Source organism: Triturus cristatus, chromosome 3_1, assembly GCF_964204655.1.
Source record: "Triturus cristatus chromosome 3_1, aTriCri1.1, whole genome shotgun sequence".
Lineage (NCBI taxonomy): Eukaryota > Metazoa > Chordata > Amphibia > Caudata > Salamandridae > Triturus > Triturus cristatus.
The window spans coordinates 392,531,728-392,548,418 of NC_140583.1; the positions used below are offsets into that span (position 1 = coordinate 392,531,728).

The 16,691-nt window shown below is 43.3% G+C and overlaps 1 protein-coding gene across 2 annotated transcripts in view; it reads left to right on the forward strand.

The window, feature by feature from the left end:
- Nucleotides 1–16,691, forward strand: part of MYO5C (myosin VC) — a 1,024,918-nt gene that overhangs the window by 726,179 nt on the left and 282,048 nt on the right. For both annotated transcript variants that reach the window (XM_085644174.1, XM_085644175.1), the window contains exons 29-30: nt 11,059–11,239; nt 14,120–14,213. In XM_085644174.1, the coding sequence (XP_085500300.1) occupies nt 11,059–11,239; nt 14,120–14,213 (275 nt within the window). The remainder of the gene's footprint in view (nt 1–11,058; nt 11,240–14,119; nt 14,214–16,691) is intronic.

Sequence of the window (16,691 nt, forward strand, 5' to 3'; positions counted from 1 at the left end):
AGAGAGCGCAAAGTGTGCCGTTGAAACGTCCACCGCCGGGTGAAGGGCCGATCCCTTTCCTATTTCGTCTTATGAACTTTAAGGACAGAGATGCAATACTCGGTGAAGCCAGGAAAATGGATGCAATCAAGGTAGACAACTCACAGTCTTCTTTTTCCCAGACTACGCCCTAGGTGTATAGAAGCAGGGGAGCACCTTTCTTGCAGTTAAAAGGCGCACGTAAGACCTAAATTTGAAGTACTCTCTCATGTTCCCTGCCCGGCTGCGTGTAGTAGCTGACGGAACCACGCAGTTCTTCAATACAGCAGAAGATGTATGGGACTGGCTTGAAGCCAAGGGACATCACATTCCCCCAAGTCCGAATCACACCAACGTGGGACCATAGGCGAGATCACGTAGGAATTGTCGCAGCAGAAATCGTATGCGCACTACAGCATCACCGACACCATCAGTGGTGGCTCCCAACCGTGATCAATTACTGCAAGAGAGGAGAGACGCACTGCAAGCCGTAGTGGACTTAAGGAAAAGACAAGATAGCAGAGATGCAGATGCCTCCTCTGAGCAGTTGTTGAGTGAGGACAGTTCGCATACGGTGTGGACAGTCCATGAAGAACTGCAGTCAATTCTTGATGTGACTCCCCAGACTGTAGATGATCTAATATAGCACTCAACTGTATTTTGTGGTCCTTCAAGTATGAGTATGTAACAGTATGCACATATGGGATGTATATGTTTTGCACACATGTAACCTCTTACTGTGCGTTTGTGACCTTGCTGCGCCGGATAGCTGGTGCTAATACATGCACATTTCAAGCTTCAGGGTAATGTTCATATTGCACGATGCATAGCACCAGTGCACACACATCAGGAATACAACGGGTCAATGCACACCTAAACTGGTCCCTAGCAGATCAACACCCACCCCCACCCCCACCTTCTACTAAGTTTTAAGCAGCGTACGAAGCCGTGAATTGCCCTATAGCATTGTTACCTGTTTGGGCTGACACATGTTGTCCCTCTGCTTCTTCCCAGTTACACCCTCGAAGTTTGCTATTTACATCCCTAGTTAAGAATGGCAGGATCACACACCTACGAATCTCGCAAGTACATCGCACAAGTATACAGCATTCGACATGCCATTGTTTCATGCCTCGTGCGACATGCTGTCCGTACGACACACCGCCTTCCAACAATCCCATATGCCGCCCACAAACGTAAGAAACGCACATTTCACAGCCAGAAATCCGCAGACTACAGCAGAGGTGGCATGGCCAAATACTGGCCACAGGTTACTCGGCCTACGCTAGGGGGGCACTAATATGGATTCGATCTGGCACCCATTTCGTGTCTGAGGAGACGGTAATAGACACATACGGTAGATATGTGTTTGCGAAGGGCCGCCTCAATGGACAGTGTGTGGTATTAGGCTCCATATACGCACCAAATATGAACCATGGCACTTTTTGGCAGACACTGACAGATCTTCTGTCGTGATAGTGCGACGTTCCCTGGCTGCTGGGGCGGTGACTTTAATTCGGTCTTAGACACGACACTTGACAGATCATTCCCACCTCTCCAGCAAGCAGTAGCAACCTCTAATGCTAGACCTCTGGGGGCATGGCTGCGCCTCTAGGACCTGGCAGATGTGTGGGGAACCCACAACACGCAAATGTGATTTTACTCACATTACTCGCACCCGCACACAGGCTATCGACCGATTTGTTGCAAGAGCGCCACTGCTAGCGCAGTGCCTCAGTGCAGATTATATGGGCAAAACATATTCAGATCACAATCCATATATCATGACATTACAAGAGGAGGATAGTGGTCCCGACAGCCATTTATGGAGGCCCCAGCCTCTAGCACTGGAAGGCCCCCCATTCAGAACAGTGGTGAATGCGGCCCTAGAGGAGAACATTGCAAACAATGAGGGGTCAGTTGCAGACACAGGCGTTCTGTGGGATTCAGGCAAGCAGTGGTCAGGGGACAATGCATGGGGTTGAATTGGTGCATCAAGAAGCAGCTAGATAACGAGATAAAACGCATGAAGCTGACCTGTCCCAACTCAAAGCTGACTTGGCATAGGTTGACGCAGTGCAACCAAACATAGATGAACGGCGCCAACAGCACGCTGTGGTATCAGAATGGCTGCGTTGTTTGAACTATGCATCTCACGCCGCACATACTCATGCAGCAGCGGACAGAGCAGGCAGATTGCTAGCACGCATGATCCGGTAGGAGCATACGCACACACTGTTGTGTTTCGATTTAGATGATGCCCGTACACAGGTTTCCCTGAATCATGTCCTTATATAGGCACAATTCGCATTGCCCTTATTTAGGCATAGAATCCCAGTCCTTATTTAGGCATTAGCCATGCTATCCAAATACAGGCATGGTCACCTACATCCGTCCATCCCCACGTCACAACGAGTTCTTAGAAACCAGACCCTTAAGCCATTGGGACTTTCCCTAGATAGGATTATTGATTTCTCCAAGAACTCATCTATTATGCATGAACTACTATTCCTTAGGGGTTCATTCATCACGTCTTCCTCTGGCCGACTTTACGTCAATGCTAGCATTCCTAAGTACCTTCCAGGTATAAATATACCATGCCTTACCATGGCAAACCATGGCTCGGCACGGCTCAGCTCGATATGGCTCGCCACGGCAAGTTCAGAAGGAATTTGAGTCCCCGCCTGACACACTAACAAGACGCTGTCATCCCTGCTCGCAGAGAATCCAGCTTCCAGTGTTCTGACTCCCTTCGCGGTGTGTTGGAGTTTGAGATTCGGAAAGAGATTTCCACCTCTCTCAGTCTAAGGTATGGAGCTGACTAGAACCTAGAGGGACTCTTGGCATATAAACTTAGTATATATCATACTATAGAAAACAGCACCTACTTCTTACCTTGTACTAGGTACACCGGGGTAGAACTATTTAGAAGCATCAGACAAGTATTCTCTTTTGTTATTTATGTATGTATATATGAATATATGTCATAGCTAAAAGACAATGCTATTGCAGTATTATTTCTTCTTACTGCTTACGCTGTGCGTATTATTTCTTTCTTACTGTCTAATGATTGTAACAGCTCATATCTCTTACACGAGAAACAAGACTGTTCAATAAATCCTTTTATTGAAACACCCGTCTATCTGTTACTGTGTAACTCTGAAGAAACTAAGCATGCACAATTGACTGAGTGAAACTGTTATCTATTGTTTCCACGATTCTGAGACACGTTCCGATTCTAAGGGAAACAATGTTGTCATGTTTATGCGGTTGTAAGAATCTACTCCCTTCTTGTTTATTCGAGAAGTTTCTAGTGACGTCTGAGTTAGCTGGTACACAAGTAATTAAGTTTAATGTACTCGATAGAGTCATACTGACCTTAGTCCTATGCAAAAACTATAGTGTATATCATTCCAATGCGCAGAGCCTATAAGGGAAAATGGAACTACACTACAACACCGATACTGAGGTTACGGCCTGTGACTGGACCGGTGCTCACCACACAGGGGGATATTCACGGCAAATTCACCACGTATTACACCATAGTTACCTGTCACCACACTGTGCAACATAAGCAGACATAGATGCCTCCGTCTCTGCTCTGGCCCTGCATCACATCACAGCAGACCAGCGAGTTGAACTGAACGAACCGCTTACATTACTGGAAGTACACGCTGCCATCAGCTCGCTTGCTACAGGCAATGCGCCAGGGCCGGATGGGTATCCGGCTGAATTTTACAAAGCATATCAGCAGACCTTAGCGCCACGACTGCTTGCGGTATATCAGAACACACAAGAAGCAGGCATATTACTGGATACGATTTGTGAGTCACTGCTGGTGTCCCTGCCTAAATCTAGCAGAGATGTAGAATTGATCGGCTCTTACCAGCCGATGGCATTCATTAACACCGACTACAAGGTGCTAGCAAAAACTTTGGCGAACAGATTTGCCCCTTTGGTGCTGCAGCTAGTGGACGCCGACCAAAATGGCTTTGTGCCAGCATGCAGCACGTCCCTAAACTTGCGTCGGTTCTTCCGGGTTACGCATTACTCAGGGGACAATTGGCCACATGCTGGATGCCTGGTCTTAGACCTAGAAAAGGCATTCAACACCTTAGAATGGGGGGTTTTATTTGCCTTGTTTCATAAATACGATTTGGAAGAGGTGTTCTTAGATCTTGTTCAACTATTATATAGGCGTCCATTAGCCAAGATCATGACAGGATCCTTCATGTCTGATCAGGTCCCTATCAAGCGAGGCACTAGACAGGGCTGCCTGCTCTCCCCACTCCTATTCGCACTAGCTGTTGAACCACTGGCGGAGGCGCTGCATAGCACTCAAGACGAGTGGGGAATCCCCTTGGGAGACGGCACACATGCGGTCTCGCTCTATGCCGATGATCTACTAATATACCTCAGAGATGTCGGGCAGCCCTGTGTGGTAATTGAGAATATATTGTCTGAGTTTGCTTTAGTGTCAGGATTGAAAGTGAACTGGGACTAGTCATGTCTATATCCCTTCATGGAGTCTACTCTAGACCCGCACTTAATCATCAGCGGTAAGCTTGTGCACTGGCAGCTCACAGCATTCAGATACCTCGGAATTCATATTTACCGGAGCCAGCAGGACCTCCTGGAGGGTAACCTGACGTATGCCATCACAGCAGAAAGGGAGCAAATGTCCTTCTGGAGCTCCCTGCCACTGGCGGTCATGGGTAGAATTGCATTGCTAAAGATGGTAGTCCTGCCATAGTTACTTTACCACTTCACAGACCTACCACTTCACATCCGGCCACCACTGTTTAGGGATATGGTGTAAAACATGCGACAGTTCATTTGGCATGAATCGCTGAGCAGATGAGCGATGGCTAAAATGTACCCACCGACCAATCGATGAGGCCTTTCGCTGTCCAACATGGAGCACTATTACTTGGCGGCGCAGTTCCAATGGGTGGCTAAGTGCGCGGCACCTTGAAGACACATCTACACGAGTACCCGGATACACCCAACCCCAGCTAGTGGTGGTGTTTCACCCCAATAGAAGAGGTGGCATACCCCCGCAGCTACTGGTGCGAGTGACACATCTATGTTATCGTCGCTGTCTTCGCATCACACATGCGATAATACCATACGCACGATACCTCTGCTGGGCATTCCCAGAAGGCATTGGGCAATATCCAGTGTAGAACTCAGTTTCACGCAGTGGGAAGAAGCGGGCATATCAACAGTGGGGGATTTGTTCAATGACGGGCAACTTATCCTGTTGGAGAACTTGGTAGGAAGCTCAGATCTGCTGCAAGGCCAATTCCTCCTCCACGCTGCGGTGACTGCCGAGAACATAGCACAGGAGCCCACCACTCATTTAACTATACAATATTTACACGAACTGGGCACTGGTCGCCATCTCACCAAATTGTTCGCAGAATCGCTTAGAATTCATACAGTGCCGTAGTTATCCATTCTGTGAGCTCGCTGGGACAGAGACCTGCCACAGACCAAGAATGGGGGCACATACTTGAAAGTCCAATACAGATTCCCCATAATGCGAGGTTCAAGCTCATTCAAAACTATATAATACACAGAGCTCACCTAACACAAGAAAAAATAAATAAGTAGTTTGTCCATGCAGAAGCCAAATGCACGCGATGTAATGACGCAGGGGCAGACCTCTTACATATGCTATGTCATGCCAAACTATTCAAGCATCTGGTATGAGTTTTTATAGAGATAACTTAACAAAGTGTGGAATTAATACACTGGGAGATCTTGTAATTGGCTAAAGTTGGGTCTGAGCCTAGAAATGGGCCGGAGTCTATAAGGGTGTGCTTCCATGACTCAGCTGGCAAGTTAGACAAAGAGGGGTCTTTCCAGATGGCTGGTTTGGGATATAAAGGTTGTTGGGAGTTTCCAAAATACAAAGGAACAAAAAATGGTCTGACCAGTTTACAAGAGCTGGATCTTGAACTATTGTCATTGAAAAAAACAGGATCTTAATAGATCGCCATTCTCTAGTGTGAGCCTATATACCCTTTGAGACAATTGAATGGGCAGAAGGTCCTGTAAGAGGCCAGAGGCTAAAGAACTCGCTCGCTGGGTCTTCCAATTGCACCAAATTTGTAAGAAAGCTAGGTCTGTGCCTAGAAACCATACTTTTGTAATTTGGTGTAAATCCATTCAGCAGTTTTTGAGAAATTAAAGTTCAAAATGTATAGCTATCTGGACAGTTGTGTTTGCGGGAGTCTGGCGGGCATGCAACTTCAGACAATCGAGTGAGTCGATTGGCCCACAGGGCTTTTTTCCTCATTAGCCTCCTCGCTTCCATGGAATCAAGAAGCTCCTGTGAGCCCTGCAGCAACTCGTGCTCTGACTTGTTGACTGCAACCTGAAAAAAAACATTGCAGTCGCCATTACAGGACCAGGTCCTCTTGTCATGTTAAATAGAAATAAAATAAGGTATAAAGGGTGTAAGTGTACCCTGACCTTTTGGACTTTGTGAGGGTTTCTTAGAAGGACCCTCCTGGGGACACATTTAAAAAAGGAATTTGTATTTGGGGTGCTGTGATCCTCCTGGAGTTCTACTGAAGCCTGTTTTGTCTCCTGGTCCCCATGGGAATCCCACAGGAACCAGCACTTGAGTTAGTTGAGTTAACCATAACTGGAGAATTTCAGTGTTTTTTTTGTTTAAAATCGTAAATTCTAGCTGAAAGTTACACCTAACAATAATATCACATTAATCTTTGTTTTTGCAGTGAATTTCAGAGTTTTCTTCTTTTTTAAGTTAAAGTAAGATATTATTTCCATACCTAACCATATGGTCACTTAAACCTTTGTTTTGGTCACTAATACCTTTGCACTATTGGATGAATCTCCAACAATCTTTCCAAACCTATTGCTTTTTCTACATTGGCGGAGGATGGAAATAATAGCAGAGATTGACCAAAGGGGTGCAAAGGTAAAAATGGGGGTCCTAGAATGCGTATATTTTGCTTGTGTTCTGCGCTTAGATGTAGGTAAGCATTAGTTTTGATATGTTCCCCTACATATTACCACTTTATTAAAGTAATAATAGGGGAAAGTTTTCCTATATATTAAAAAAAAAATATTGAATAGAGTATCACACTACTACCTCTGGAGTACTGAGGTACTGTCCTCAGGAGGACGGCCCTCCTAAAATAAATAAAAATAAAAATGTTACAAAATTAAAAATACACTGTAGTACGCTATATTGTAAGAATATAGGTTACTACGTGTATTTTCGATGTGCATCATATTAAAATCTTCCCATAAAAGTCTTTGGAGTACTGCAGTAATACCTACACATAACATTGCTACTTAAATTATTTTTTAAATGTACAGTCCTCCCTAAACTGCTGTAAAATTAAATTGAAATGTTTAAATATGTTTCTCTACCTTTTTACACCTTAATAAAGTGGTAATAGGTAGGGCAAACAATAAAACCTACTTCATACCTAGATCTAAGACCCTAACCCAGAACACAGCGAAATGCAGAATGCAACAAATGTGCTGAAAATGACACTCTACAATGCTCCACTCTATGCCACTACACTTTATGCATCTCCACGCCACTCCAGTCTATGCTGTTCTACTGTATGCCACTACACAGTACCTCACCCCACTCAACGCCACTCTACTGTACACTACTCCACTGCATGCCACTCCATGCTATTCCATGCTATGCCTCTCCACTCTACCCTCCACTCCAGTGTACACTATTCCGCTGAATGCCAATCTACTCTAACACTCCACTGTACATCACTTCACTGTACACTGCTACACTGTACGCTATTTCACTGAATGCTGCTCAACTCTACGACACACTAGTCCATCCCACTGCACTGTAAACCACTACACTGTACGTCGGTACACTCTGTACTATTCCACTATGCGCATCTCCGCTGTACAGCACCCCACTTTATGCTAATCCTCTCTGTGCCACTCCACTTTACGCCACTCCACCGTACGCCAGTCTAATATATGGTATTCCACTGTGCGCCACTCCACTGTCTGCCACTCTACTCTACCCCACTCTATGCCACTGCACTCTTTGCCACTGTACTGCTACTCCACTCTACACTATTCCACTTTGTGCAACTCCACTCACATCATTACATTCTACATTATTCCACTGTATGCTGCTCCACTCTATGCCATTCCTCTGTGCACTACTCCACTATATGGTATTCCACTCAATGCCTCTACACTATAGTGCACTCCACTGTACGATAACCTGCTATACGCTATTCCACTCCACTCCACTCTATGCTACTGTACTGTGTGCCACCAAATTTTGTACCTCACTCCACTTTATGCCGCTCTATTCTACACTACTCCACTCTACGATAACACACTGCACCACACTACACTCTAAACCACTCCACACTTTGACATTCCACTGTCACTATTCTAATGTACTCCACTGTATGCCACTCCACTCTATTATATGCTATTCCACTGATTGCAACTACACTTTACTCCACTCAACTCTACCCCATTCTCTATATAGCTCCATTCTACCACCCTACACTGTACGCCACTACACTGTATGCTATTCCATTGTAAGCTACTACACTATACCCCACTGCATTCCTCGTCACTCCACTGTGTGCCACTGCATTCTACACCACTCTACTGTAGGCTATTCCAATCTATGCCACTCCACTCTACAGCAAACATCTGTACGCAATTTACTCTACACTACTCACCTGTGTGCCATTTCAGTGAATACTGTATAGTGTACGCTATTCCACTGTAAGCCACTACACTCTAGTGCCACTCCACTCTATACCTCTCCGTTGTATGCTATTCCACTCTACCCCATTCTACTCTATGCCACTCCCATGTCCACCACTTCACTTTACGCTATTCCACTGTACGCCACTCTACAGCACTCCACTGCACGCCACTATACTGTACGACATTGCCGTCAATAACACTCCATTGTGTGCTACTACTCTACCACACTCAGTGCCTGGAGACCCCCCGGGGTGACAAGTTTCACGCTACAAGCCCCTTTGACTGTACTCTATGCTATTCCACAGTACTTAACTCCACTCTACCCCACTCCAGTCTAAGCTATTCAACTCTATGCCACTCAACTGTATGCTATTGCTATGTATGCCCCTTAACTGTGCACCACTCCACTGTAGGCTACTCCTTTCTGCGGCACTCTACTCTGCCCAACTCCACTCCACTCTACTCCGCTCCGCTCAAGAAGACTGTACTCCACTGAAGATCAGTTTATGCCCCTCCACTGTACCACACTCCACTCCACTGTACAGCACTACACTGTACAAGAATGTATTCTGCTCAGTACCACCCTCTACTCTTAGCACTTTACGTCACTCTACAACAATCTATGCAACTCCATCCATACCGCTCCCCTCCAGTTAATCTACTATATTCTATAAGACACTACTACCTGTACTCCACTACTACACTCTACGGCAATCCAGTGTATGCTACTCTATTGCACCCAACTGTACAATAGTCTATCCCGCTCAACTCTACCATAACAGTCTATCCTGCTCAACTCTACCATACTGTACCACACTTTACTCCACACCACTCCATTGTACAACACTTTAATCAACTCAATGAGATGCCACTCCACTCCAGTATATAACATTTTAGTCCAGTCCACTGTACCACACACCACTTCACTCTGCAACACTTTACTTCATTGTATACTATGCCACTTCACTCGATTCCACACCACTGTACTCTAGAACAAGCTACTCCACTCTATGGTATGCCACTCCACCGAACCTCACTACACTCCATTCTACACCCCCTACTCTCCCACACTATGGTTCACTCTATGGAACTCCACTCTACAAGACTGTACTACACTCTGTGCCACTCTACTGCTCTGTACTCCACTCTGTGCCCCTACACAACACCCTAGAACCCTCAACTCCACTGTACGACACTTTCCAACACTTTACAACACACCACTCCACTGTACTGTACAAAACGCCACTCCAATTTATAACAATTTACTTAACTCTACACTATGCCTGTCCCAAACGCCACTCCAATTTATAAAAATGTACTTAACTCTACACTACGCCTGTCCAATCTAGTGCACTCCACACCCCTGTACTATACAACATGCCCCTCTACTATATAACAATTTACTCCACTTTACGCTAATCTAATCTACTTTACTCTACTCTGATACTTCACTGCACAACAGTCCACTCTACGCCACTCCACTGTACACCACTCCACTGTACGCTCTTCCACTATACGCCATCCCACTGTACCACATTCCACTCCAACCCACAACACTATACTCAACAATAGTACACTGGCCTCCATGCTATTGTACCACAATCCACTTGATGACAGTCCACTCAACACCAGTAAACTCTACGATTTATAAAAAAGAAAATGTTACGAAAAATAAAAAACCTATGAGTTTCAATTGAAAAATTAGAATGTTAATCTTTTGTTATAGTTAGGAAAACTTTATGTAATTCTTCCTATGCAAACCAAACTTAAATACATAAACATTAGAAAAATTATTGAGTTTTGTTATACCTTAAATTTATAATTTGCACACCACCTTTAAATTAATATAACTTTATTTATTCTTTATGTAAAAACAAATGTAAAAGTACACAGAAAATAAAATTTCTAGATTTATACATATACCTTTAATTTATAATTCACACAACGCCTTCAAATTATTATATTTCTTGCACCTCCATACACAGTGTATTCAACTCAGTAGCCACAATTATTAACTATAACTCGCCACTGTATCATGCACTGTGTTTTCACAAGAGATTTGATTTGCGATTTCATAAATGTTCTTATAAATATTATTTTACATGGTATAATTGAGATAATATAATGTGGTCTAAGCAGTGCTTGCCATTACCCAGACTGCATTATGCTCAGTGCAATCCAGTTATCTGCCCATAATCAGTCACTACCCTTTAATAAAACAAATGCAGAGTATTGCTCTTCCTTTGAACACTTCCAAAGTAATTTTACCTTTTTTTTTTTTTGCAGAGTATTGGAAAGTCATTTCCAGTCACAGAAAGAGAACTATGAAAAGGAAATCGAAGTTCTGAATTTTAAAGTTGAACATCTCAGCCAAGAGACCAGCCATCTACAGAAGCTGTTCAGAGAAAAAAATGACATGAATGATAGTATTCGACTAGAAGTCACGAGGCTGGCATCAGAAAACATGGTAACTATTTGTAGCACAAGGTTTCAAGAAAATTTATTCATGTGTTGTCAACAGTGTGTTGTTGACATGTATATTGTACATATTTAGTTTTAGATGCCTTTTTGTTATTGCCTGATACTGTATTCACGATGACCAACTCCAAATTGTTCCTTAGTTCATGCAAAATGCTTTCATTGGCATATGTTTATGCTTAATAGTGAGGCAGTTGTAAAAAAAACACATGGCAAAATATTTAAGGGATTGTGCTACATCCTCTTTTGTTAGGTCCTGTGGTGAGTAACCCATTGTTGTTTTTTTGCCTGTTCTGTTATTTGTTTTATTTTTAATTTACGTTTTGTTGTTAGTTTTAACTCTTTGTCTAGTGGTCCAGGCTCCTTCCACGTGTCTCATGAATGTGTTTATACACAGCCTTTCCTTATAAGCACGTTTAGAGTCCTTAGTTTTCAGAAATGCCAAAATGTATTTAAGGGAAAAAATTGAGGGGTGTTATTCCATATCTCCCATTTAGTTTTTCCTAATACCTATAATGCTGTAACAAATATGTAGGGAACTGGGCTTTTGTTGAAGTTAGCCCCCCCACACACACTTTTTGGCCCCATTCAGCTACTAGATGCTGATTTTCAAATATGACAGTGCTCTTAGGCCTGCTAACCAGACCTCAGTGGCAGTGCTCCTTCCCTAAAACAAGGTAAAGTCTAATTGTGCTCCAATTGGCTAAGGACTTTAGCACCCCTTGAAGTCCCAAGTAAATGGTACTCCAGTTACCTAGCACATGGGGTGTCTTAGGGTTGCAGCATATCTTATGCCACCCTAAGGACCCACATGCAAATTCCACACAGACTGTCATTGCAGGCTAGGTAACATGGTGCAAACCTCCAGTGTGCCATGCAAAAGTCATTGCATCTAATATATGTAAGTCACATCTACAGCATGCCTTGGAGCCCTAAGGCAGGGTGCATTATATGATGGACACTGGTGAAAATGCGTTCTCCAGCTACATGATGGCTTCACTGAAAATAGGAATGCTTTGGTATCAAAGATCTCATATTAATAAACCCACACTGATGCCAGTGTCAGATGTATTATTACATGCAAACCAAGGACACCTTATAGCCTACCAGCCCCTGGTGTATTGGCTGACTGGTTTCTGCCAGCCTGCCACCAGAGATGAGTGTCTGATCCCCAAGGGTGAGGGCTTTTGCTCTCAGGAGGTCAGAAACAAAGCCTGCTCAGGAAGTGGGTGATAACACCTCCTCCCACAGGATGACCTGCTGATTAACATTCCAAGATAGGGGAGCTTCAAAGAAGCTACTGGCTTTGAAATAAGAGTCTGGCTTCCCTCACAGGAAAGAAGGCCATCCCCCTTTGTCCAGAGCCCTTCAGCACCTGGACAGGTGGGAAATTTAGCTAGTCAGGTTGGCGTGCCCACCCCCCTTACATGGCCTAATCTGAGGTGGACATGACTTTTCAGAGTTAGCCATCTGTGTGTTGGTAAACTTAGGGATTCTGGGACAGAGCCTGGCTGAAGACGGCTGAAATGCCAGAAACCGGTCCTAGGAAGCTTGTTTCCGGTCCAGGGAAGGCATGGCTTGGCAGTTTGGGCTGGACTGTTCCCATGAGGCACAGGGTCAAGACTGATTTGCATATAGCTGTGTCTGAACTGGCGTGGCAAAGTGAGCTAAAGAACGATGATACACTCAATCCAGATCTGTGACTGGGGGTGAGTGTCTGAAAAGTTTCAGCGCTCCGTCCATCATCTCCTTGTGTATGCATTGTTTTAAGGTATGGTTTGTAGGGACTACAGGGATCAGCTACTTTTTACTCTCATCATTATCTTTTATATATTTTGGAGGGGGAGGGTGTGTGTGTGTGTGTGTGTGTGTGATGTTTCCAGCAATCAATGGAGCTACCTTATTCTGTGAAGTTTTGATGTCACATACATTATTGGTAATATTTGAAAATATTATTGCATCATGCTATAAGTATACCATGGATCCGTATCTAGTATCCTGATTCTTTTACGTCCTAACGCTAGAACCAGTATTACATGTTGACATGCCAACATGGTTTCTGCCTTGGAGTCTATCTAAATACGGGCATGAAGCACTCCAACGTGACGACGCTGGAGGGCATGAGTTTCATTCTGAATTTACTAATCCTAGAATATTTTGTCCTCCAAACGTAACTCTTCATGGCACAGCACAGTTTAAAATGTAAAACACATATCCTCTTTACATTTCAAATTGCTGATGGTATAAGCCCATGTTAACTAAACACTTCCTTTATTGACTCAGTGATTTCGTTTGTATTTATACATGAATAGATGCTGAAGTTGGATGTCTGTAATTCGTTATTTCATAAAATCTGTGTGTTTTCAGTATTTCCTTGCAAAAGTGCAGGAAAGGCATCTCAGTGTAAGACCCAAGAAATGTGCTTGGTTCTTATGCGGTTGACTTGTACTAATTGGCATGCTGCCACCATAGACTTGAACCGTCGTATAACTCCTCATGTAGGATATGATTTGCTGCTTTTGTGCACCCGGCTTTCACTGGTGGGGTAAATTCGGAGAAGTATTTAAGTAAATCAACATGTTCATGTAGAATAATCCTAGCACAAGTTAATGTGCTTTTAACATACTAATGTACGGTGATTTACCAATAAATGTACTAACATCCGAGATGCAGCCTGATTTGTTTATTTGTTTGAGACGTTTCCTCTTTTTCGTGCATCATTAATGAAACGGGAATGGAATTTAGGGCGACAAGGCTGCATTTCCCAATTCACACTTTTTTGTATCACACCCTAAAGTAAAGTAGGTCAATAGCAGAGATTTTCAAGAAGAGTAGGCTTGTAAAATTCTGGTTTTTCTGTTTTATCAAGTTGCTTCCAGACCTTAAACAGCAGATTTCTGAACTTCAGAGACAAAAGATGGATCTGGAAATCCGTCTCCAGGAGCAGGCTCTGGAAATGAAAGGTGAGTTTTTTAAGTTATGTTAAGTCAAACATATTTATGTCGCATGTAATCTGCCATTAGTATGTCCTCGCAGGGTTAGTGTGTGTCTACGGTTTCTGCAACTAAGGGCATATTGAAGACAGTGAGTGTGATGGTTTGGGAATGAGGGTGACTGGGATTTCCAGAAAATCACCTCAGTGTGCCCAACTAAAATATATATTGCCACTATGAGCGAGGGCGAGAGGTACATAAGACCTCTTGGAGGGAAGATCATACTCTGAAAAGTCAGACCCTTCAAATCTGTCCAAGCATTGAGGTCTATGTATGGTTTCAAAAGGGGCTTGGGAAATAACCACAGATCTATCGAATGTCACCTGTAAATTAAAAACACCAATCCCAATTGCATAGTTTAGAACATTACCTGCTGCAGTAATCATTTTCCGACCTACAAGTTACAGATTATAATGACACAAATGGTACCTGGTGTGTTAATATACCAGAGGCTCAATATGTGTGTTCGCCTAAACATTACTTCCATGTTATGCTATTTTTTTTATTTTATAACATGCACCTAATTCCGAGGAGCAACTGAGCTCTTTGCGTTAGACATATTAATGGCACTAGGGTCTTCAGAAACTGAACATGCTACATATATAAGGACGTTGACTTGTATAAATCGTGATTACATCACTCATGTTCAACATTCATCCTATACTTCAGCAATTGGCTCCCTCAGCCATTAGCTTTTTTTTTCTGGGACCTTCCGCCATTGGCTTAAGATATTGTCAATCTCATTGTGCATCAGATCACAGGAGTATTATTTTCTCACCACTTTTCTATTGGCCATTCCGGTGTGCCTCCATTGGAATGCAGGAGGACTATTTTACATCTGAAATCAGTCTATATGAAAACTGCCCAGTTGCAGTCCGAGTGAGCGCTGAAAAAATCATCTGAAAAAATTATGCTACTCAAAAGAAAGGAACTCATTTGTCTTGTCTGAAGTATACATTCTTGAGATGCATTTGTATATGCTTCCTTGCAACTGCTGCTGGACAAACAAGCTTTGGCAGCACCAAAAGGTTTGATTTTTCTATGCCATTCGTACAATCAATAGGGAGGGCTTTAAATAGCTAGGGATACATATATCACCAGACTAAAGAAGGTGCACAGCAGGCAACCCTGTATTGCTTCAAGGCTAATGTGGCACATTGGAGAGGTCTTCCTCTGTCCTTATTAGGCAGGGCAGCAGTGAATAAAATGATGATATTGCCATATTGGCTGCATTTCCTACAGAACACCCCCTCCTCATTATTAAGATTTTTTTTCCATCAAGTAAAGAGGCTATTGAAACTCCTATTATGGATAGAAAAACACCCACTGTGTCACTGACCAAGCTATACAAAGGGGTGTATGACATAGGCATATGCCTCCCTTGCATCCAAAAATATTATTACGATGCACAATTGGTGGAATGGATATATTCACCTCAAGACAAACCTGCAGTTCGCTTTGGACTAGACTAAGACTAGACGAGAGAGGATTTCAAGCACCTTATATATGCTAGAAACCCATCACTCACTTTTCCAGAACCCTTACTCATATTGAGATTGGACTGGAAAGTAAGCTTAAAGTAGAAAGGACGCAGGGGAAACTCACAGAAGAAACACCATTTTGGGATTGTGGTGACTTGAATGAGGTGGGATAGCTAACTGGCTTTCGAAAATCGGAACTAAGAGGGATAGTCAAAGCGGGGGACGTTTGGGAGGAAGATAAAATAACATAATTTGAAAAATGGAGACGGAAATTGCATTGCATAATATTCAATATTTCAAATACCTTAAAATAAGGCATTCCCTGGCTATACATAAAGAACAGCTGAAAGAGATACAGGAGAGTAGCCCACTTGAAAATATAGTCCTAACAGAGCCTCTAATGAGAAAAGCAATATCATTGATTTATAAAACATTAACCAACAACTTGCCAGAAGAGCTGTTGAGGGCAAGAGGAAAATGGAAAAATTATGTTGGCCAGTTAGAGGATGAGGAGGCGGAGGAGGTCAGATGGGCCCCCCACAAGGTATCAATTAAAGCAGGTTTCTGCTCTGTGCAACATAAAATATGAGCAGGGGACAACTCTCAAGGATGGGATACGTCCAGTCAGATGTATGCATGCAAGTGCAAGATGATGGGAACCTTTTTCAACACATAATGGGAATGTCCCAATATTTTTAAGTTCTTGAGAAGTATAGGTAAACAGCTCAACAATACTGGGGAAATGAAAACAGAATGGAATGCAAGCATGATGTTGGGTATAATGAGGGAATCATTGACACCCAAATATAAAGGGTTACTGCACAATACAAGACAAAATATACTGAGTCTCTATGGCGGAAAAGTGTCTCCGACGTACGAAGACTGGCTTACAGATATGGAAAAGTGCAGAGCAGCAGAAAAACAAATATAGAAGGATAGTGGTTGCCCTCAGAAATAGCAGAAGATA